This window comes from Dermacentor andersoni, chromosome 9, assembly GCF_023375885.2.
Source record: "Dermacentor andersoni chromosome 9, qqDerAnde1_hic_scaffold, whole genome shotgun sequence".
NCBI lineage: Eukaryota > Metazoa > Arthropoda > Arachnida > Ixodida > Ixodidae > Dermacentor > Dermacentor andersoni.
The window spans coordinates 9,633,160-9,658,506 of NC_092822.1; the positions used below are offsets into that span (position 1 = coordinate 9,633,160).

At 45.1% G+C, this 25,347-nt stretch overlaps 1 protein-coding gene across 2 annotated transcripts in view; it reads left to right on the forward strand.

Annotated features, from left to right (window-relative positions):
* LOC126526989 (uncharacterized) overlaps positions 1-25,347 on the forward strand; it is a 117,947-nt gene that overhangs the window by 25,833 nt on the left and 66,767 nt on the right. For both annotated transcript variants that reach the window (XM_050174695.3, XM_072284432.1), the window contains exons 4-7: positions 638-751; positions 4,554-4,661; positions 15,862-15,951; positions 22,129-22,436. In XM_050174695.3, coding sequence (XP_050030652.1) covers positions 638-751; positions 4,554-4,661; positions 15,862-15,951; positions 22,129-22,436 — 620 coding nt within the window. The remainder of the gene's footprint in view (positions 1-637; positions 752-4,553; positions 4,662-15,861; positions 15,952-22,128; positions 22,437-25,347) is intronic.

Sequence of the window (25,347 nt, forward strand, 5' to 3'; positions counted from 1 at the left end):
GTCGCTCCTTTTCTTGTGCTGAGTTAAGTGAAATCTCGTGAAAGTGATTTTATCTCCAAAACCGATTGACTGAGAATGCCACTTCACGTTAGTGCTGCCATCGCTGACTCTATGCATGGAGTGCGCTTTGTGCCGTCGGCAGTGCTATTCTATAGCCTAGAGCGAGGCTTGCCAAGGTAGGCTAGTGGAATTTTGACCACAAAATTTTGTTTTGGCGCGCATTCCCTGTCTGTGCTTTCTGATTTCACAGCAACGAAATTCTCGCAATAGCAAATTCTTTCTCTTCCCCCACTGATTCCATTATTGAATGGTTCAACTGTTGCAACGTTTTTTTTTTTTTCTCTTGTTCTTCGCTTTTTGCTCATGCCTGCTTCTCTCTGTAATGCTGTAAAGCCCTGAGGGTGAAAATAACTGAAATGAAAATGAAATGAAACTGTAATACAATTCCTTACCAAGTAAGGATAATACGATGTAGCCAACATTTGCTTTAGCATTTGCTTTAATGCAATAGCCAACATTTGCGAGGAGGTCCCCTTGGCAGTTTAAACTCTGGGACCCCCTTCTGTACTAATAATTACCATATACCTTCCTGTATTGAAATATTTTCAATAAAACCTTCAAACCTTCCTTCTTGCAGCTTTGGCAGGAAGAGAGCCCTCTGAAGTCACCTTTCTACTCTGGTCAGACAACATATGGTGGAGCTGCTGCCCAGAATAGGTTACGAATGCTGGCCACGTCACAGATTCCCTCGGTATGTATGGTACTGTTCCGACTTATCAGCAACGCCAGCTGTGGATGGTTCTTAGTGAGGACTCAGCCTATCAGTGTACTGTCAACAACTGATTTTCCGGATCTTACGGGGACAAAAAAATAGTCCGAAAGGTCGAACAGTCCGAAAAATTTTTTCAGCCCAAAAAATAAAATTTATTAGGCTTAGAGTGGCTTTAAAAAATCTCTAACAATGCCCTGTCTCATACTGAGCTTGGAGGCGATCAGATTTGCTTGGATTTGCGCTAGAGTGATGTTGTCTCCATATACAGTCCCAAAGAGTGTCACCAAGTTGGTGATCGAAGAAACGAGCCACGTTATTCACACACTTGGCTCTTGTGAAGGCATAGGTGGTCGCGCTGAGCACAAAAATGCGAAGCTGAGCAAATGTACACAAAGATGCGATGTTGTCTCCGAGACACACTTGCTCTATATTGAGGGCACACCACATGCAGAATGGCGCCAAAACATTAAAAAATATAAGGGGGGGGGGGAGAAGAGGAAAAAAAGGAGGGGATTCTGCATCAAGTAATTATGACGATAGTGTTGAAAAAACGAGGGGGGGGGGGGGGCATTGCCTGGAGCGTTTTGTCAGCCAAGAAAGAGGGCATGGCCTCCTAGAACGGAGAATAGCGTGCTTTATTGATAGTGCGCGCCTCCCAGTCTTGGAGGCCATGGAGCGGGCCACTGGAAGCCAAGCCAGCCATAGAGTTTCCTACAATATACTAGAGGGAACTCTGACGCTGCAATCGTTGAGCCGCCATGGGAATGATGGAAAGTACATAAATTTGTCTGATCTTTGTGCTTGTGGATTCGTTTATTAGGCTTTGTATGCCTTCATTGTCATAAATTTCAGAGAAATCTATAGTTTTTGAAGTGCAGAAGATGCTGTGAACACACACAATCGCTGCTAATTGCAATGGTTCAGCTTATCGAGATGGCAAAATTGAAATGCGCCAAGTGTCTCAACGCACTGGCTAGACCGTGATAAATTTATGAGGGGGTTTTATGTCCCTTGTCAGTGCATGCGCCTGTGGCATAATGGTTTCAATGTTGGCCGTCTGTGCTAGAGGTCCCGTGCGATCATTTTCAATCTAGGTGAGGCGCTGTGCTCAGCTATGTTGAGTGAAGGTAGGGTTAGGATCGTTTGAGAATACGGTGATCAAACACTGATCTCAAACACACTGCCCCTGAGCCTTAGCTGCATTTAGGAGAGTTTGATGTTGGGCTTGTTGATATGCAATTTCTGAATTTGCCCAGAAACCTGCCCACAGAGCAGCATTGTGTAATACACTTTAAATCTCTTTAGTAGTCAAGCAGTGGCAGTGATGGCACTGTGAATCTCCGTTAACTCGAAGCTTTAAAAACTGGAAGGAATTCCAAGATAAGTGTAGTTTTGAGATAAGTGAAATTGCAAAATAGAAGTCTGCTGGCTGTGCATACATCACATGGAGGCTTTCCAGGATGTCATCAGTAATGCTATTGGTCATTTTCGTGTGAAACCCACACTTCAACATCTATGGGCAGCGGCTTTACTGGCACTCTGCCTAGACAGAGTGCTTGGCACAGAGTGTGGGGATGCGCGACTCTCACGCGTCCCCTCATACGTGGTTTTCCTGCATAGCTCCCGTTTCCTGTAATCTGGCTTTGCCGCGTGGCTTTGTGCCGGCGGCAGTTGGTCTGGTTGAAGTGCATTGCGAGAGATGGCGTGAGGGTGGCTCTCGTAATGCCACCTAACAGCGGGGTTATTAGGGCGCAGGAAGGAGAAGGCTCTTCCTCTTTGGCTTGGGGTCGGCAAGCGGCGCGGATGTGCTGCGCGTGCGCTGATCCATGCTTCTGCGAGACTGTCTCGTGAAGCCTCGTTTGAACGCACCACCGTTTGCTTGACTGCGTACGTGCGAACGACCAGGCGTTGGTGTCCAGGATGAGGTGAACATCAGCAGAACTGATAGTTGGGCGAGTTGGTATGGATTCATAGTGAAATATTTCGTGCGCACAATCGACAAGGACACAGTGAAGGGAGACACACGAGTGCTTACTCACAGCCGTTTTATTTTCGGAAAGATACAGAAAATAAATACCCCAGGTATCAGCACAGAGCATGTGCAACAAGAGTCGTCAGTATAAACAAACGTGAAATTACAGGAGCGTTTCATATGAAAAATTGTGCTGAAAAATGCATGAGGCAACCATCAGTTGCAATCACTGACAATGAATTTGCTTTTTGAAATACAATTGAACCATTTTAATCTGTTTTTAATCTGTCTGTTTATACTGATGACTCTTGTTGCACATGCTCAGTGCTGATAGCTGGGGTATTTATGTTCTGTGTCTTACCGAAAATAATACAGTTGTGAGTAAGCACTTGTGTGTGCCCCTTCACTGTGTCCTTGTCGATTTTGCGCGCTAAATATTTCACTTTGGCGTGAACATATTTGCTCGCTATCCGGTCGCGGTGAGTCGGATTTCCTAGATTTGTTGTGCGCCCATCTGCATGTTTTGTGGATAGCAACTCGGCTGGCCGGCATTACTCTATTAAAGGTGCAATAAATGCCCTTGTGATTGTTTGCACTACTGTGTTGTCGTTCCTTTGTCCCAAGAGCACAGGTGAGAACCCCACAACAGTCAAGATGATCAAACCTAATGCACTATTTTTAAGCCAGCCATCTGAGGATAACCAGTTTCACAAAACCAAAAAGCTGACACTGCTACTTTCTGCATTGTAATGAATTCCAGGCAATTTCACTTCTAAAACCGAAACTGAACTGCGGAAGAGTGCATTTGTCATGTTTTTAGCAGACGCCTGAGAATGATGTGGCATTTTACTCCTCATCGTCCTACGAGCGTCCTTATCAAACTGCAATCTTGCTGAAACTCTATCAGCTTGCATGCTGGAGCGGTCACTTTCTGTGATAGTTTCCCTTACACAAGATTTCGCGACACTCAGCATGGAACAAATCTGTGTATACGGCTGACAGCATTTTTGGCGCTGTTCCAAGCTCGCTATCTTCTTCACAAAGTGCCAAGAGTGCTGTCGGCTGTATACTTCTACGCGTCCAGTACCGAGTCTTACGAAAGGGAAGCTCCCTGAAAGTGTTGATCCGAGAATATTGAAAGACGTCACCCGAGGCTTCTTTTGGGCACAACACGTGGGCTGATCGTGCCTGCTCAAAAGTGCAGATCCCTTTGCTCAAGGTCACATTTAATACACTGTGACCACATTGATGTCTTACTGACAGCGTCCTAAATAATAAGGGGCTGAAAGGCTCTCAGCTAACCGCTGCTGTGTGAGGCTACAACAAAGTGGCAGCAAACAGCCGAGCAAGTGTTTGCCAATGGTCATAGATAGGAGGAAAAATAAGCGAGATAGAGGAGGGGAGCATGGCATGGCGCATTGCTTGGCTCGGCCAGGTAGCTGCCGCCTGGCGAAAAGCATGCAAGCAACGTTGCTGACGCTACCCTCTTGCTTGTTTTCTGGTATTTTCGAAGTTGGGATTTCAAGATATCCAGAGTAATGCACAAACATTTTTCGAGATACTATAGGTGAGAAACACATGGGTTGAAACCATGGCCAGAAAACGTTTGAGGGTTTACTGTATCACGATGCTGGAGTTGCTGGCGCATTTGTGGTCTCCAACCTTCCTTGCAGCCTTAATCGAGTAGCCATATCTTAATTTTTGGGCACATTGGCTTTGCTTTTACCTCATCTACAAAGGTGTTCCTAGGTAGCACCTGATAGTTTGATGAACCCACCACTAACAATGAACTGTCCTTTCTGTCTGCAGGTACCTGTCATGGCCCGAGGTGTGAAGCCGGGCGGGGCAACAGCTGGGCTAAGTAACACCACCCGCCAAATCCTGGCCACCCTTGAAAAAATGGCAACTCCTGTGACGGTGCGATGCTTACTTGTTAAGGGGAACATGCCTTTCACATAAGAAATGGCAAAAAAAAATTGCTTTTAGTTTCTATGATTCTTCCACTATTTTATTCCACTATATCTTCACTTAAAGCCCATGCAGGACTGCTGTAAAAAAATTTGTATAAACAGAGATGGTGAAAAATTTCATGGAAATAACGAAAATAGTTTTCGGGCCATGATATCTCCATGACACCACAACCGGGCACTGCCAACTTATAAGCCCATTTCTCTAACTTCAAATTTGCTGCTCCAGATATCCTGCCCACCGAAACAAGTACATAAAAAGCAAGTGTTTAAGGGTTCTGAGTTCTCAGATTGGCCGTGCCCGATGTGCGACTCCAGGATGCTTTACCATTGGTCAAGGACTCGCCCCTCAGTAGCACAGTCTGCTCCCTGCGCCTCACAATCTCTGAACAACTGTTTGAAACAGGCCATGCAATGGCTGCAACTTTGTAAATGCTGGCTGGTCACCCGCAGGCCTGAAAGCCACTTGTGTGGCCCTCAGTTTAGTGCGTGCGTGTTATCTCTTAGCCCAACCACTGACCATATACAGAAGAGCTGGCTGATTTGACAAGTATTCCCTTTTTCATTTGGCAGGGGGTCAGTTTTGCCACTTTTTGGTAAAACTGGCATTTTGTGGCAGTTTCACCGCTCCAATGAAATTATTCTATTTTCGAGCACCTCAGTTTGCCAACATTTCTCGCATACTTCTTTGAGCAATTGCTCAACTTCCCGCCACTGACCTAAAGCGACTGACAACTGATTTTTAAGGACCTAGTTTTTTTATGGCGTGACGCGAAGCTCACCTTCGGTAGTGTCTAGATCTGCAGCGGTTGCTCCCAAAAGCACGTGGATAATTAGTAAGCAGAATTTTTCGATCTTAGCAGCCTCTAAAATGTAAGAGTCCGTCCTCCAGCAATGCTGAGAAGTGAGAGCGATGTCGATAGCCCGCCTCGCAAATTGTGAAAGCTAGCTATCATACTGCTTTCACAGGAGTGAGTGTAACTATGGGTAACCACTTAAATTTTGACCTTTTCGACTACTTTTGAAAATAAAAAGCTAGTGCAATAAGTTCGCGTTGTTGTACAGACATTTCTTATATTTGCACCGCATTTTTCCCCAAGTACACACCTACGTCATGGCCAGCTGGCCCTGTCGTCGTTCTTTCGATAGACGAGCCAAGCCAACTCATTGAAAACGAAGGCAAAGGCAGCGGAGCTTTTCTGCTCACTGCAAACGAAGGCTTATCTGCACGTTTTAAGTAAGGAAAAACCTATAGTAATAAAAAGTATAGTACATTTTAATATTAATAGAAAGACTAGAAACAATGTACACTAGTAGAAGATCACATGGTGGACCTCTTATGCAGCTTCATAGTGGCTGCACATGACAGAAATGAAAGTTAGGAAATTGACACGCTTTTTAAACGTACAGACAGCGCCACAAATATACGGCATCGACCATTTTGAACCTGTTCGCGCCGCCGTATATTTGTCATTGACCCTGAAAGGATTAAGGTATTCACAGTAAGCTCTATTGTTGCCATTCTTGCGCGACTATCACTAAGTTTCCTTAATATTTGAAATTTGGCCTTTCTGTAGACTTGCAAACATCTCCTTAATCATCAGCCCAGGGTTTTGCTCCATAACCCCGCAAATCAGCAATTTACAAGCACAGAAACGAGTGTAAGCTGCAAAATGTCGCAGTTGTGGCAGAAATACAGCATAGGGTCGTCATTACTGTACGTTAAAATATAACCAACATGTGCAAACAGTGAGATGGTCAGCGGCATGATCGCTCCAATTACGCTGAGCCCACTGCTGAAGTGTTGTAGAGAGTCTTGTCTGAAAGTCTGAAAGTCTTGGCCCAGTCTTGTGATGTCAGTGCAAGTTGGTGGATCACACGGTCCTCGTAGAGCATGCGTAGCTGCGGAAACTAGGGCAAGTAGGCGATGGGCCAACAGCAAGTGCCGTGTTTGCTGTCACCCTTGTTTGCTGCTGGACAAGTTAGTGCATCGATGGTCACTGCGGCAATCAGAAGCAGGGAAATCCGTGCGAACAACAAGAATTTGTTGGTCAGTGGCATGATCCCTGCGATTCTGCCTTGTCCACTTGTCATGATATCGTGTAGCAATATCTGTCATACCACCTTTTCAAAAGAGAACCTCACGATGAGCTCTGTTCACTAGGCCCCTTGGATTGGCTCAGACACCTGGCTGTGGAAGTAAGGCATCACACAGATGTATAAGCTGGAAAGCCCCTAGCAGTTGTGTTGCTACCTGCCTATCAGTGGCTCTCTCTGATCCTAAGCTCCACAGCCATTGTCAAGGGAAGATGACTCAGAAGGCTGCTTGAGAGCCTTCATTCAGTGACATGGTTCATTCTACCAAAAAGAAAAAAAAAATCATTCACTGATTGCATTGCTAGAGACTACTATCATTGAGGCAGTCTGCAGGTACAGCGCACAGGAACTATATTTGTGCCCACACAGCATTCTACACCTGACTTGGTTTAAAACCCAGGCACCGTGCTCTTTGTAGAGCAGCAGTAAAGAATGCTATACAAAAAGACAAGTGTGTGTGTGTGGGGGGGGGGGGGGGGGGGGGGTCGAAGGCACACCAGGCGAGAGGCCACATGTCCAAGAAGCTCCTTATCACAAAACTTGCCAAAGACTACGAATTTTAGCACCTTTTTTTTAGAGAACTGAAAAGGCAAAACTTTGAGAGTCGTTTTCTCAAAACTGTTCTTTTTTCCTTGCTGGTCAGCGTTTGGAGCTCATTGACCGTTTGGCCTATACTGACTCTGCTTCTTCTTTTTTTTTTTTTTTTGTCATGTCCCTTGGGCTACAGTGCAGGTTGTCACATTCTCGCTTTTTTTATCTTGACTTTCTTTTATAAATTCGTGATGTGGCTATTTGTTCACCCCGAAAGTGCACTTGATGCGAAAGTAATACCCCTGTCAGGTGGGCAAGTTAAGTGCACTTACGGGGAGTGCACTTCGGGACCTTGAGTGAAACTTTAGGCTACGCGGTGCTAAACGGGAAAACAGAGCACACTCGCACTAAAGAAAATTGGGACCGACCAAAACCATGTTTTCTTGAACATGTAGATTAAAATTAAAAAAAAAAAATTCTAGAAGGCGATTGTTTTAGTTGTATCATAAATTAAAAACAATCATAATCTGTATTTACTCAACAAAAATTGAAAATATTTTTATCATAAGAGTGTTGCAAGTCAAGGCCGGCCAAGACAATTGCCTAGCCAATCCAGTACGATAGGGTGGCGTGTGACAAAGCGACCTTTGATCCTGCTAGAACAGAATATCAGCGAGTTCTGTTCTGATTATTTTGTTAAAAGCTGTTCAACAGCTAGAATGAACTTCTGTGTTCTTTTGCCATGCATTACATTTTGTATTGTTGAAACAGCTGACTGCAAGGCAACGCACTCGACCAGCAGAGTGCATTGCGTGAACGCACTCCGGTCGGAGTGCACTCATCTGCGAGTACACTCCGCTTGCGACGCTTAGATTTGGGAAAGTGCACTTAAAACCGGGTGCACTCTCCGTAAGTGCACTTAACTTGCCCACTTGACAGGGGTACAACATAAAAAACTACAATCCAAAAAAAAAAAGAAAGCAAGAATGTCACAACTTTCAGCACGCATTTAGCTATGTAGTCAATACTCATTGACCCTTCCATTGCATTTTTAAGCTCTCCGGGCCCCCCAGAAGATGTAAAGGAGAAACATTTTGTGGAATGAAAGGTCCTCTAGGTATCACTGAAAATTTTATAAAAGCATCAGGGAGATATTTTAAATATTTGTGTCAATTTTCATCAAAATCAAGCAATAAGAAAGTTGATTTCGAAAGCCATGTTCCCAGTATCCATCAAAAATTGTATGCATGCTTTTATTCCACGTTTTCTCAACGAAGGACATGGTGATGCCTGAAGCGCCAGGGAAAGTGCCAAAATCGGAGCATTTTATAATTTAATTGGCCTGTGAATTCAGTTTCCATGCCAACTGCAGCGTCATACATCAATTTGCAGCAGTGCATGTGACGCAAAGGTACTCAACTTATACCCCTGTCATGTGGCAAATGTAATGTCATTTACCACGAATGTCATTTGTTTGTGATGCCGTTTCTTTGTTGTACAGTAAAATGTAATGGCATTTGTTGAAAATGGCATTTCGAAATGAATGAGGTCGCCAAGCTCATTCAGATTCGTTTTGAAACTGAATGTGTATCTCAACCCCAGGAGTCTACCGGTCAGCTTTGTAAACAGTGCATACTTTTTTTTCTGTTTAAAGAAAAGTAACTATTGTTCTGTTGATTTTATTACCTACTTACTACTTTAATGATGTTTAAGTGCATCACACTGCGTAATTACAGAAAGCTACTCTCTATCCAGTGACTGGGCACCTGTCTTTGTCTGTGGCAGTTGAGTTTGCACGGACCGTCGGCCGCGGATACTTGACGTGTATGCACGTGTCTTGCTATGGCACGCACCAACGATGTAAATGTTGGGAGTCCGCGTGCACATCAGAGCGGCAATAATGTGCAACTACTGTTCTCGTTCCTCTTCAGCAGAGGTGGTGGATGCGCCTGTCGTGCTTTTTGCTATGTTGCTTGCCAGATCTTTGGCTTGGCTTGGTTGGCAGTATCGACAAGTTAATGATCCAAAGCAAAGTAAGGAAGGGAGGATCAGATGTTCCAATGAATTTTAGTATATTGGAAAATAATTATTGGACAAAAGTGGGCTTGACGCTTTTTTTTACTACCGTCATTGTCATCATTTTCAAATTACTATATTTTTCGCCATGTGACAGCGTGCGGTGATGACATCAACCTCAACAAATGTCATTTGTTGGAAATGAGACATAAGATTTCCATGTGACAGGGACATTATACTGTTCATTTTGATTGGTTGGGGCAAGAAGAATATATTTTGCATGTTTATGCTATACATACTATGCGACCTCAGAAATAAAAATGTGTTATGCTTTTTAAAGCTACAAAGAGGACACAAATTTGTGCAATACAAATTAATTTAGTTTGTACAAGGCACTAATTTCAACAGTGCATACAAATTATTTATTGTATATGCTACCAAAGGTAGCATTTACATTAACTCTAGTCTACACTCAAAACATAATGAAAAAAATAAGCATTTTCACACAGCATATACTTATGAACAGTGCATAAAGTGAGTCTGTATATTTTTGACAAAGATCTGAGGGCCATTTATAAAATTTAATGTGCATGAGAAGGTGAATTTGCAGGCGCCTTAACTAGATGGTGCCGCCATGTAAAGTGAGGCTGCAAAGGGTAGACCACAATGGGCAGAAAACTTAGTGCTGTGGGATGAAGCTGTGTTTTAATTGGAAGCTGCTTAAGTCCTCGCTGGGTCAGCGAAATGTGAAGTGTGTATCTCTTACTGTAGTCTGCGTTTATGTTTTTTCAGTTTATTTACTTGTGTGGCCACGTCAATTTTGACAATTCCGTTAGCATCAGTTTCGGGCGAACACAAGAAGCTTGTGATGCAGAACGTGGCAGGTATAAAAGGGACGCAAGGTCATTTAATGTAAGACAGTCTTACTAAAACTGTCGATTGTACATGTTTTGAAATACTGAATACTGCGGAATAGCATATTTGACCAAAGATTCAAAACTTTTATTAGTATAAGCCTAGTCACTTTGTTTGGCTCATACAGTTAAACCTGTATGTAATGAAGAATTTGCCTTTCATAACCTCTTGTCCATAGAACACTGTCTATTTAGAATCTCAATATAACGAAGTATGTATGGGATTTTAGTATAATGAAATTTCACTAGGGCCACAAAGGAATGCTGAGACAATAAATTGAAATTACTGCGGATGCAGATGGTCAAATGATTGAATTATAAGCGGCTGCTTGCAAACGCACCTCTGAAATCACGTGCCACGTGACGAGCGAGCGATCGCCAAAGTGGAGCTGCATCATGTTCCCTATACAGCCCAAATGTGATAAGATCCTATCATGTCCTGCGCACTGTGCGCTTTACGTGTGAGTGAAAGTGTGCGAGGGTGAGACGAGAGATCGTGGTTTCACAAGTGCCACCTTCCCGCGCAAGCAAAGGGAAAGAAGGGGAGTGTAGCGAGCTTGTGGTAACGCTGTCAAGCGCTCGCAAGGGGTTGTGGGAGAGTGGGGGGTAAATTTGCGCGCGTCTTGGCCATGGCTGCCACGGCTGAGTGCATGCGCAGCCGCGCACCCTGTTTTAAAGGCACTCTGCTGCATGTGTAAAGAGTGGGCGTGCCGAGACTGCATGGCATCATGTAAGCTGTCTTCTCGCACGCTTAGTATTGGTGATGGCGTAATTTCGAGTTTCGGTGACCTGTTGGAGTGAGAGGCAGACGAAGCATTCATTCCCCACTGCCGGCACTTTTCATGATAGCGTGGTCCCAGTGCGGGGACCATATCAGCTGTGAGGGCTGATTGCATGCGAAAGCGGGGCTGGCTTTGCTTAATTCGTACCGCTGATGTGAAGATATCGTCGACAGGGGAATGAAACCGTACCATTCGTCGCTGACTGCCAAATTCGTCAAAATGAATTGTTTTCTCATTCAAGGTTGCTTTTTTCGATTCCCTGATAATTCCGAAAATTCTGTGGCCTCTTTCGTTGTAAGAAAAATCTATCTGCTATTGCACTTGTTTGCATAAAAGGTTGAATTGCATACAACAAAATTTAATATAACAAAGCAAATTGCCAACTTTACAGACTTTGTTATATCGAGGTTTAACTGTATTTATCTAGCCTGGAGCAGAGCAGAGGTCAAAATTTGATGCCATGGAGAGATGGTGCAAAAACTTTAAATGGCATTGCCAACAGTTTAGTTTTATGCAATCCATGGTGTACCAAGATCACTTATAGTAGGACTCGTCTATTCCTCAATTTCAGAAGTTTCATCTAGGCAACTCTTGGCTGGAAATTGTACTAATTTTAGCGGGAAGTTTTTTGTCTACTGTTTTGCATAAGTGGGCGCTGGCAGCCAGGTATTTTGCCTGAGGGCATGAACGCCGGAGATCGAGGCAGGAGTGTGTGCTCATGGATTGGTCTTTGCCGCGCTCACCGGTATGCCTGCGTCACTACCACCGTCACGACTGATGCCACTCTAGGTGGGCACTGGCATTGGAAAGGGCTGTAATGTGAGAGGATGCCGGTTATCCTCGATTGTTTCTTTACCATATTTTTTTGATGCCACATTCACACACATGCTTGTTCCAGGATGACCTTCAAGGGCACTAAAGAGGAGCTATTTCGAGTTGTGCTTTTGAGCCTTGTTATAACAAAACTGGATATAAGTAATGGATACAGTCGAGCCCACTTATAACGTCCCCACTTAAGATGAACGCTCGCTTATCACGAATAAGTCCGGCGTGACCGTCAAAATATGCGTTTAGGCAATGGCGCTCGGTCTCAGCTACAACGAACGCCCGCGAGCCTAGCCGATCGGCTACAGCGAACGCCTTGGTGTCGCGGACCACTTTCCACGTGGCAAGATCCGCCGACCCTGTGCTGTGCACGCTCCGAGAATTGGCTTTCCCGCGGCGTCTCGCCAGAGGCACGGAAGAGCGGCGATGCGGCGAGGGGATCGCCGCGATAACAAGAGAGAGAGAAAAAAAAAAAATGCCGGCCCAGCACGCATCAGCAACGTGAACACACAAGTCGAAAGTGCCAGCTCATTCGCCACGGGACCCCACTCTCCATCGTCGATGCAGGGCAGCGGCGAAGTTTTCCACCAATTGACAACGTAGCGCGTGATCACGTGCTTTCGTACCCCCTCTTCTCCCTCCCCCCCCCCCCCCCCTTTACGCCGCGCCTCACACGACTGCGGGACTGTCTTTTTCTTACTTGTGGTTGTGCTAGCGTTGTCGGCGTTGTTTCCTACTGGTGTGCTCCCGTGCCTATCCGAGATGGCAGATTCGCCGGCGTCTACTTCGACAGTGAAGCGAAAAGCTTTGGACTTGGCCGCGAAACTGTTGATCTTGAAAGACCTTTCCCAAGGCGCGAGAAACCACGAACTGGTGAAAGAGTATGGTTTGTCGAAATCGACAATATCCACGATACTAAAAGAGAAGGACAAAATCTACAAGAGTGCCGCCACGGACTCCGCGACGAGGAAGCGCCTACGGAAAGCCACATATGCAGACGTTGAAGACGCGCTTCTAAAGTGGTTCCTTGATACTCGAGCACGCAATGTTCCCATCAGCGGGCCGCTGATGTTGTCCAAAGCAAAGGACTTAGCGTTCCTCCTGGACTTCCCAGATTTTTCTCCTGTCAATGGCTGGCTCCATCGCTTCAAGCTCCGCCACGGAATTATTTTCAAGACCATCAACGGCGAATCGACATCGGTAAGCGACGAAGACATCAACACGTGGATGTCTAAAAAATTGGCCCGTGTATCAAGTTATGCTGAAAGGGATGTGTATAACGCCGATGAAACGGCGCTATTCTATCAAATGCTGCCAGCAAAACGCACGCTATGAAGGGTGACAAATGTGCTGGCGGCAAGCACAGCAAAGTTCGCATAACTGTGCTTTTGTGCATCAACACGGATGGAAGCGATCGATGCTTGCCATTTGTCACCGGTAAATCAAAGAGGCCACGTTGCTTCCGCACATATGTACCAGTGCGTTACAGGCATAACTCGGAAGTCGTGGATGACACGCGAGTGACACGCGAGTTGTTCGCGGAATGGCTTATTGACTTTGACAGCAGCATGGCGAAGAAAGGGCGCAAAGTTCTTTTGATTCTCGACAACTGTACCGCCTACCATGTCCAAGCTGTCTTAACGGCAGTTGAGTTGCTTTTTCTGCCGCCAAATGTAACTTCAAAAGCGCAACCGCTGGACATGGGTGTAATGCGGTCGTTTAAAGCGGCCTACAGGCGCCGTGTTGTGCAGCGGATGCTGATTGCAGTTGATCGCCCCGCTGCCAATGTGCCTCTGCAGGTCTCGCTGTACTCGGCGATAGAAATGATCAAAGCAGCGTGGATGGAAGTGACACCCGAATGCATCCGGAATTGTTTTCGCAAGGCCGGCTTCGCTGACGCATCTGAAGCAGGCATTGAAGACACTGAACAAAGCCAGCCTGACGACGACTTGTGGCGACGCGTTGTTGACGCTAACCTGGCCGGCTGCGATCTTTATTGGCAAGATTTTGTTGATGTGGACGACGCTGCTGAAGTTGCGCAGTCGTTTTGCGACGAGACCGCCGTCCGGGAAGTGCGGGCATCAAGCGACGCCGAAGCATCGGACGATGACAACGATCCGTCGGAGCCAGCACCCGTAAGCGCGACCACAGCAGTGAGCCATATTGAGGCACTTAGAAATCTTGTGTATTTTAAGGCCTTGGGTGACGAACACATCGCAGCTTTGAACAAGCTCGAAACCGCCGTCATTGGGTGTGCTCTGACGAGGCAGACAACGATCACCAATTTTTTTTCTCAATAAATTTTTGTTTTCATTGATGTCAATTCTTGTGTGTGGCCCACATACCACGAACTTCTGGATAGAACAAACGAATTCCGCGTGACGCTCGGGTTCGTTATAAGCGGGCTCAACTGTATAACAAATTAGGTTCGTCTTTGGAACTGAAGAATATTGACTGTTGTGCACCGAGCAGATCACTTTCCACCGGGCTCAGCACTCGCTCTATGCAGCAGTTCAAAATTCGCATTTTGAATATCCGTCGAGCACAGTCTTTATCACCATTGTGCCTAGCTACATGGTGGCCTAGGTAACATGATGGCCGCGCATAAGCCGCACATTGCTAGTATCTCATTGTACCTCTCTCTCGCTGTGGGACGTAGCTGGCAAAGCTAGGCGTGCATGTCCGCCCTCCGAAATTGCAATCTCGGAGCTGCTAGGCCTGGGAGTGCCATGCCACATACCGATGATGCTGCTGGTGTGTAGTGTACGGAAAACCAGTGCCTCCACTTCTCTTGCTCATCGCAGCGTGGTGCACTGGCTGGCACAGCTAAACTTAACCTCCGAGATTGCATCAGTGCGATCTCCGTAGCCAAAAGCTGGCCAATCCAAGCCAATCTGGCATGCTTAGACAGCGGGGCCACGGAAGAGTGGCAGATCAGATAGTTCCTCTTTCATGTGCCAAACGCCTGCCAAGCTCTGTTGGCCGTATCCTTTGAAAAGTTCGTGAAATCTCACGAAAGTGAAACTATCTCTGAAAGTCATGGACGTCACCTGAGAATACCACCTCAGTTGCCTAGTTGGCGCACAGTGTTGTGGGCCATGTGCAGCTTGAACACCATGGAGTTTCCTTCCACCGCATTTAGTGACAATATGAACGAGCCAAGTGGAAAGCGGAGACGAGACTACTATACATTGGAACAAAAGGAGGCTATTGTTAATCCTTTCGTGTTAGGTGCTGGAATGTTGTGTGTTACACATGTCTGAGATTGTTTTGCTGTTGTTTTATTAAAATTTCATTGTATACATGGCTGCATAGCGTTTCGGCAGGCCACGGAGCTGTAGTTTTTTTTTTCATGTTTAATGTTGTGTATACCATTAGGCATATACTGCACTAAAGGGCAATAGTAACTGGTATAATAAAGAAATGGATATAACGAAGTAATTTCAGCTTCCTCTTCAACTTTCTTATAGTGAGGTTCAAATGTACTATTAGCAAATTACTCTTCTACCATGCCAAAAAGGCTACTTTTACTGTGATTAGAGACCTTGTAAACCCGGAAAGATGCAAAAACGAAGACCAGTGTTGAGACAGTGCCTTGAATTTCCTGCACCAGCTCACCGTAACATCGTGGATTTTTATGGTGTCTTCTTGTATCTAGTTAATTTTTTATGATGAAAGATCTACTGTATTGTATTGTAATATGCCAAGAATTATTACTGAGCTAGAGGGGCCCTAAATATGAATAAAATTCTTGGAAATCCGTAATGTGCGAACTGACAATACTGGTACTGGTGTTTCGGTATAAAATTTACTAAGTGGAACTTTGGCCTTCATTTACACTTTTAATAATGAACCTCCAACCATCAAATGATCGTAAGTAGTCTTGAAGGAATAATTTACTGATCTAGACCTATACAGTGTTTCTCTTTAGTGTCCCCTTTCGAGCAGTAGAAGTACTACATTCATTGCTGACACTTGCGCATAGGAGGCGAAGCGGGTACCACTGAGGACCAGGATAGCAGGTGGTCGGCCGTGGACTCTCCCGCATCACAGAGATCCCCCTGCACCAACACAGGTTTGTCTTCCACTATAAGCCTTGTCCGCTTTGGTGTACAGTGTCCTCATATACAATTGTAATGCTACTTGACCCAAGAAATTGTTCTCTGTTTGTCTATTCACATTTTAAATACTGACACATTTCTTAGCTAGATATTTTATTGCTAGTGTAAATTTTTGTTGGTCAGTATAAAGTAGCTTCATGTGGTGCCAACTCCGCCCTCCATGAAGGTGATGATGGTGGCGATTAAGTGTAGGAAGCGCTGAACAACTGCTATTGTGAAAAAACACTCCATCATACATTTTTTGCAGCGCAATTGACTTCTGTTATGTTACCAGAGAACGTACATTCGGTGCCTGCATTGACTACTTTCACTTGGAGTCGACTACCATTAATTCGACCCAGACGAGACCGACAAAATTGACCGAATTATTAGGTCCCCCAAATCGAACAGGTGCGCCCGCTTTTTATGTGTACAAAGTAGAAGACTAACATAGAAACTACATTAACCCACTGAGGGTCCATTTTGTTTATTTCAGATTTAAAATGTTCAGACAGGCCCTATTTAAAAAAATTACTGCAAATTTTTTGAGTGACCATAAAGGGACAAAAAATTTTTCTGTAGGTAAACATGCATTGTTTATTCATAAATACAGATGGGTTGCATAAACACTTATTATAAGAATAAAAAAGTAGATACACTGAAATTATGTATTCTGATTCGGCACTTACGCAGTAGTCTGCATTGGAGGAATGGCCGCTCGACTCACTTGCAGCAGAGCAGCCAGCGTGCATGCCTACAGTGTATCGCACCATGTATGCGAGTGCACGCAAGAAAATTCTATGGTTGTGCACCCGTCAGAAAAACCAAGAGAGTCAGAAATTTGCAGTAATCCTTCATCCCATCGCCAACGAGGGGCAATCAGCTTTCGCGAGTCTCACGAAAATATACGCAGGCATAGGAGCACCAATTGTATACGGTGGCTTCCTTTGTATGTACCATCGATCACCTGTGAACAGATGTAATTGCACTCCTGTGAGTAATAAACTAGCGAGCATCTAGCACTGACCCTTTGAGAGGTTAGAAGCCAGACAGAAATTGCATTTGCGAGCACAACAAACTGAAACGGCCTATGAGACGAAACCAAAACTACCTGCTGCGCACACGCTGATGTACAAACGGTAGCTGATGCGGTGGCATAAAGAAGCCTTGGAATGAGAACCATGAGACTACGGACAGCATTGTAAATATAAAGTGTTAACAATTTGGGACTTGTTCACGCCACCGTATATTTGTCTCTGACTCTCAAAGGGTTATAGTCCTAAGCTAAGTAGAAATCTTATGCACACGAAATTTTTAGCAATCAAAATGTATGAGGCTCTATGATATATGTTGCACTTTGCTACGATACATCTGTGTTATGAGTAGGAGCGTATGAACATTGCAAAGGCAGTTTTGGTTTCGTATCCGATAGCACTGCGCCGGCAATTATCGCGTCACTTTTCATGAAGAAATAAAAGGAAGGCACGTAGTAGAAAAGGGTAAATACTGTAATCGGGCATCGTGAGCTCACGAACATCATGAACACATGACACAGGCAGCACCTGTGTCGTGTGCCTCTTTTCTGTGTCCCGTTGTTCGTGCTGTTTGCTAAAGAATGTGTTCGTACCAACAAGCCCGGATAGCCACTATTCTGGAGCTATGGTTATTGCTTGAAAAGCTTCCAAGGGCAAGCTGAAAATAGCTGTTTTCGATGGGAGATTATATTTGTTCAACGTATTCACTTTCTCCCGAGCTCCACTGAGACACGGTGCCACGAAAGGAATTGCTATTGGGATCACCAAAGCGGTCAAGTGTGTGGGGCTGTCGGGTCAACTTTGAATTACCCAGCGAAGGCCAACTTTAGGATTGAAATAAAAAATGTTTGGCCCTATAGAAATGCATGGGAACTGGTCAGGATTGAATTAACTGAAAATTGAATTAACAAAAGTCTACATATCACTAGTGACAGCATGACAATAGTCAAAATATGAACTGACCAGGTTGCAGAAAAGTGGAATGCACAGGAATGATTTGATGAGCTTTTGTGGCCACTTGTGAAATAGTCATTTAATTCAGACTTAATGGGGACTGCCTAGCTGTCTGATTAGTAATTAGTCTGGAAGATTGGATTCACCAAACAAAAGTGACTTTTTTCCATAACTGTCAAAAAAAAAAAAGTGTGCCACTCTGTGTTACAAAAAATAGTTCGCCTTGGGTTGCCTGACGCCATTAATGGAAAGACGCTGCACTGCTGGGTTCCAGTTTTACATCCAGTGAAAGTGTCTGCTTTGGGGTAAGCGCCGCGGTCTCATGCTCAGCATGTGAAACTTTTTGGTGGCAGAGTTTCTGTTCAACTCTGTCAAGATTTCGAGATATCTGAGCCATCCGCCACCTCAGACTGTGAGCTTACCCCATGCCATCCAGAGCAACATACGTCCTCTACCTCGCAACATGTACCCAGTGCACCACGCAGAGCGAAGGGAGGCCCGGGCCCTGGCCATACACAAGCGATATGGGACTTTACCCTCTACAGCCTACACAGCAGGTTCTTACCCCAGACGCACAGCCACAACAGCCACCGTAGTCGTCAACAAAGAACATCGGAGCAGCATTTCGCTCGCATGAAACAATCCCCTCCAAGCCGAGGAAGCGCCCATAGCCCTCGCGCTCTCCCAAACAAAGGTTGAAGTCATAGTGACAGACTTCCAACAGGCGTGCCGCAACTTTGCTAGCGGCAGAATTCATACCACTACGCTCCATATCATCAATCAAAAGCCGCCAACGAGATCAGTCATGATCATCTGGGCACCAGCTCATCACGGCATTCCTGGCAACGAGGTCGCCAATCATGTGGCTCGAGATCTGACCCACTGAGCCGACGCCGAGGCATCTGAACCCGAGTGCATGCACCCTTTAATCTCGTACCAAGACATCACACAACACTACAAGCTAACCCGCAGAACATATGCACCCCCACACAAGTCACTACCTAGAGAGCAGAAGCGATTCCTCCGAGCTCTACAGGTTATAACATTCCCCCATCCAACCAGAAATCACCACATAGCCCCTAAACAATTCTCTCCGCAATGCCGCTTCTGCGCAGAGCCTGGGTCCCTCAGGCACATAGTAGGGGGTTGCAGAGCGGCACCATTAAATCCTCCGAACCCTTACCCCACTAACGAGTTTGGGGAGAGAGCCTTGGCCAGCTCCGACCTCAAAGATCAGCAACGGCTGATTGCGAGGGCCCAGGACGCGGCCTGAGCTCAAGGCATTCTGGAATGAGGACGCCTCTCCAAAGCTGCATTCACCCAATAAAAATGTTTATTCTCTCTCTCTCTGCAGTTTTGTCCAAAAGTCTTCAATAGAGGGTAATGAACTTCTTGAAGGGGCAGCGCAGTAAGACGAAGACAAGGCAGGAACACACAGGACAGCGCTGACACATCAACGCTGTCCTGTGTGTTCCTGCCTTTTGTCTTCATCCTACTGCGCTGCCCCTTCAAGGTGTTCAGCCAGTACCAACTCACCCAAATGTCGAACCTTCTACAGAGGGTAATGAGTGCATGGCACCTATAGGAAGTGATTCAGTGCCATGGAAAATTTCGACTTTGCCACCATCTTGAGGTATGCGAGTTCGAGTTAACGAGGCTTTACCAAATTGAGTTTGTGATGAGATACTGTCATTATTTGCAATGCACCTTTGCAGTGCACGTTGTGGGGTATCAAACATGCTCTTGGGACAAAGGAATGACAACACAGTGCAAACAATCACGACATTACTGCACATAGAACATGCCAGTGGGCATGCGTACAGTCACGTGAATGGTGCCGCGTTCGAATGATTGTGTTGGTTCACTCTGGTGTCCTGCTCCTAAGCCTTTCGTTGGACGGTCCCGGGAAGTGTAGGGGAGTGCACGAAATATCCGGTCCACTTGCAGACAGGCACCAAGCCAAAGAGAAACGCCTACTCCCCTTTGCTCCCGAATAGCCCCGCCATTAGGTGGCATAAGCAGCGCAGCACTTGTGGGATCTTTCATGCTAATCTGCAACCACACCGCTCACCACCTGTGCTTCGCTGCGCAGAGAAGCCAGATTACAGAAAATGTCAGGGGACGCTTGAGTCCAGCATCCCCACAACGTACTTGTAACGATATTCAAGTGTCCCACCCCCCCAAAAAAAACATTGTTATAATTGATAATTGTTATAACCGGGTTACAGAAAAAAAAAAAAAAGAAAATGGGACAGACATCCAGACAAGCCTTTCCTCCTCTTTAGCTTACGGGAGCCAGTGCAGTGGTGCTTGAATGTGTTGCTGCCGCATGCTGCAAAACAATTCATAGATGTTTTAGCTCACTCTCCTAGAAATTTATGTGAAGTCAGTTTCATACAAGGTATTCGAGGAATCACTGTGTAGCCTGTGGGTGCCACAGTAACTACAATATGCAGAAATTTCTGCTGCACAAACATGCAACGTGCATTATGAGCCGCGGTGTGTACATGCCTTGTGAACTATCCGTATTTTGGTGGTATTGGTTTACACTCGGCGTGTGCGAATTGCCGGCGTAAATTGGAAAATCAGATTGTTTGGCCTGGGAACTGAAACATAAGAGTGCTCCTGTACGGCCCAATACAATCTCGAAACAGCTCAGCGTCAATCGTCATAAAATATTTGGGCCAGCCACTGTCATTGTTCTCATGCATTTCAAGTCTAGTAGACGTGAAATCATTATGCTGTGTCAATGTTAGCCTCCTGTAGAGGTTGATGGTATGGCTCAACACAATAAACACTGAGGCTGGTAAACCAACATACATCTGTATAAGCTTTGTGCCACATTGCCTCTTTGTCCAGTAAAGCAATAATATCCAAAGGGAATCGCATCGCATGAAAAAATGCGGCTGCTATTTGTGAAGACAATTTCCGTGAAACGGATCAATGCATTATAGACGATAGGACAAACAAGACTGAACAAAGAACAGCCCGTTTTTTCTTGCGGCTTGCAATGTCTGAATCACGTAGGCACTTGTCTACAAGTGACCAACCAGCCTGTTTGGTCATCATTGAAAAAATAAAACATAAGCTAATGCTGCAACAAGACCATGCATGTTCATGCCGTGTATTTGGGCCATGCGCTATAGAACAAACATCTATAACGCAGCAGCTACCACTGCGTCAGACGCTCGCGCATTCTGCCTCCAGCTGCTCGACCACTTGAGAAAAGTGTGATTCACACTGTACTATACCAGTATATGCTGTTATTACTAACCAAAACTATTTTATTCATGGGCAGAGACTGCGCCCAACTAACGAGGTAGTTGTGCAATGCATCAACAGTAACAATTTGAACACTTGTCAAACAGCTGAACTTATTTCGTAGCAGAAAAGCACCCTCGCTGGTACGATCATTGCGGTTGTTTCTTAACGACTCATTGCTGCTAAACCACAGCTCAGACCTGCAGTAAGGATGTTGCAGTAGCATCACATTCGTGAAAAAAATTTTTAGAAATACTTAACCGATCTTCGGGGCTGATTGCAGGCTCAGACACGTGTGCTCATATCGCCATTGGCCTCAACGCCATCAGAAACTCTGGCCATGCCGACTTGAGTTACTTAAGTACGTCTTACAGAACAATTTTCCACGTAGAAGACACATGTCATACTATACTAAATAGACCGCTTAAGTATGAAAGCAATTGCCAGAAACTGACCTTGAGTGTATAGTTGGCATACAACACGGAGCACTTGCTCAAGCCAACATGCAAAGTGCTCATAGATGGTGTCACTGCCTTTGCAATATGGTGGCGCCCGTGGAAAAGGGGTCTGTATAGCATTACCGGTTTTAAGAATACCGAGACATAACAATCAGCAGCTGCTGCTGTTCCGTGATCTCTTGTATGGGTTCTCTGGTAAAATAAATTGTTTACTACACTTTTCTCATGCTGCATTATTGGCTATAACGATCAAATCTGGCTACTGGGTGTCTGTGATAACTAGTATTGTTATAAGTGAAACCCACTTATAAGTGAAACCCAGGCAATGCAGGAGGGCACCCTGATGTTTGTCATGATGGCATTAAGTTTGCAGTTAAAGTATGCACATTTGCCACATTTGGATGCTTGCGTGACTACAATTTTCACTTACTGTTTTTTCTTGCAGGGAGGGCCTCCAATCAGAAGTGCTGCTAGGCCAACAGTACGAACCGTAGTGCCATTGCGGACAGAGATGTCTCGATTAGAGGTCTCCAGAAAGGAAAGCATCGCAGCTGAATCTTCATGGGCAGATGGCCTGCGGACAAAGTTGCCTCGGATGGAAACTGGCAGGCCTGAAGTGTCTCAGGTTGACACTCCCAAGCAGGACTCACCGAGAAGAACGGAGGCCCCCGATGTTGAAACAAGCATTGTCGCGCCGGCTTCTGTAGCCAAACCAAAGCCGGTGGCTTCTGCTTGGGAACCTCCGTCTAGTAGGTGTGTACTGCTGCTCATGTTTTTTTGAATGTTTATTTTAAGGGTCCCCAGCCTTTTTCTTAGATGATAGGAAACTTACTGGTTCTTCAGAACTGCAGTAACGTCTGCCTTGTTCATGCTGCATCCGGAATCTCACCAGAAATTTTTTAGGCGTGAACATCTTATTATCGGGGACACAACTAAATTTCTTTATTCATATTTTATTTTTATTGTTTTTTAATGTGACCATTTTGAATTGTACAGTTGCTGATTTTGCATTTTGGATGCATCAACCAAATGCGGGAGCCAGCAGCACACCCTGCTGCGATTGTCAAATGTTGTGACAACAAAGAAATGCACAGCCTACCACTGTGCAGCCGAGCATCAGCAGCTTCAAATCTTTCAGCCAATGCGAATGCTTTCTGTGTCCATGTGGCAGCATCATGGAATTGTGATGCTAGCTTTCATCTTTCTGTTCACTTTTTCTTTTATTTTTGCACAGCAACATACAGCGCTGTGGCTGTCTGAAGCTCCGATCTCTTCTCTTTATGACAGTTCCAAAACACCAACTTGCCCACCTTTCTGTGCTTGTCAAATGGCGAGGCTGTGTCAACTGAAAGCTGTATCTCCGCACTGTGATCAAACTGACGCCCGATCTCTGACGCCCGATCTCCTACCCAGTTTTGTCAACAATGCACTAGAAAGTTGTAATTTTGTCAGCTTATACTTCACTTTCTTGTTTTCTATCTAATATTTCCCAGTGTGATAAAGGGTACCTTGCAGGAAAGAAAATGAATAATTTTAATTGTTGAGTACCCCCCCCCCCCCCTTTTTCCTCAAAGGGTTTGCGGTCAGCTGTACAGTGGGCAGCATATCTCTCTCTCTCTCTCTCCTCCAATGTGGGGAGAACTCTGCATGGGAAGCAGACTTCGCACTTGTTCTTATACAGTCGAAACCTGCGTTAACGAAATCCCACGACAACAAAACATTTTCGTATTCCCGGCAAACGCCCATAGGATTCAATGCATTTCGTACAAAATGTCGCTTTACTGCAGTTCCGTATCAATGAAATTTGCCAGAATGTAACCCCACATATTACCCACTTGGGCAAGGCAACCAGGCTCCAAAATTTGCTCAAATGCGATTACTTTGCAACAAAATTGCGTAAAGTACCACCACATTACACAAGCACGGGTGCCGGCATTTTTGTTTACAAAAACAACCAGGCGCCAGAAGCGATCACATGCACTGGAAATACGTCATGGCCACCATTTTGTTCATTGATCGCTCGTTTTAAACGGCACTCATATTGCTACCGACATGTGATGATGGTTTTCACACACCTAGTGTAGTGTGTAATGTGCGCCTCAGTGATAGGAATGCAGCAAAAACAAGGAAATGCACATCCCACTGAAGTGGAATTGTTTATGGTGCTTGAGGTGGCAGTTGCAGCATCGGACTGTGATTGAGCAATCGTCTGGGAATGCACATCTTTTGCTTCAAGAACGCTGGTTTTGGTGCCACCTGACAGGCATCACGTGCGTATTTGGTGCCAGACATAGATTTGCGCACAGGGGCCATAACCGATCGATTGCCTTAGGGTACATGAGATATGATCACTTTCGTGCTCGGCACCGGATGCGTCGGGGCCTACAGGTGACGGTGTGTGCTGAAGAAATGCTGCTGGATGCGTGGTGTGCTGTTGCTCTGCGTCTGGTGCCGAGTTATGCAAAATCTCGCCAAAGTGATTGCATCTCCAAACGTGCATGCAGTGCACTTTGTACTGTCGGCAGTGTGGTTCCATATTGGCACGTGCACTTGCTTATCTTTCTCGGTTGGCCACTTTTCAAATGTTACTGCTCAGCGCAAGATGTGCCTGCATGTATTGGAAGTTTCTATCAACGGTACTCACCATTGTCTGTTGTCACTGAACCTTGTGTAATATGATTGTATGTGCGACGCAAATTGTGTAGTACTTTCTGGAAGACATACAAGCATCGGCGATTACACTAGAACCTTCGACGAGTGATAAAAACAGATGCTCTTGACCCACTGATCAAATTTCTCCGATCGCTGACTGTGCTTGGTGCTATTGTGCTTTGAGTGTAACTTGCTTTTGTGGGCACAGGTTCGCCCAATAAGAAGTTAGTTAAGCTATTCGCAGTTTTGCTGCTGTTTTTTTTAATTGCCACTACTATGTGACAATGTCCTCGAGCAAGCTTAGTAAAGTAGGCCAATGGAATTTTGACAGTAATGTTTCTTTCTACGACGCATCACCTATCTGTAGTGTGTCATTTCGCAAGAAAGAAATTCTTGCGAAAGTGAATTTTTTCATGTTCCCTGCAGGTTTTGTTATTGCAAGGTTCATCTGTATACTAAAAACATTTAATTGAAAACACTACGTGTTCAAATATGGAGTACAGCCATATGTCACATCATATCATATATCATATCATATATATATATATATCACATCATATATTTCATAGTACAGCCAAATATCAAATAATGAATCGCTCCACACCTTTGAAAATTGTTCGTTATTTGAAAGACTGTTGTAGTGAAAGGCCCAAAATGAATCATTCTGCCCATAAACCCATCAGTTGTCACCGTTTGCGCTATACATGAAAACGTCGCTGTTGGCTCTTGGCCCATATTATCGATATTTCCCAGAAATTCTGCACCTTATAATACCTTATAATACACCGTATAATAAGAGTGACGCACGCAATGCAGATGCTGACGCTAAGAAAACTGCTGAAAAATGGTAGCTCTATGTCGCCTCCAAAGCGCAGTGTTTCTTGTTGTTTGTTTGCATGTTTTACACATCCCTTGCCATTGACACTTCTCGCTTGAGGTGGACACCTGAACTATTTCAAAATGCAAGTGTGCTTAAATGACACCACCCAGAAAATGAGTAGTACGCACCATA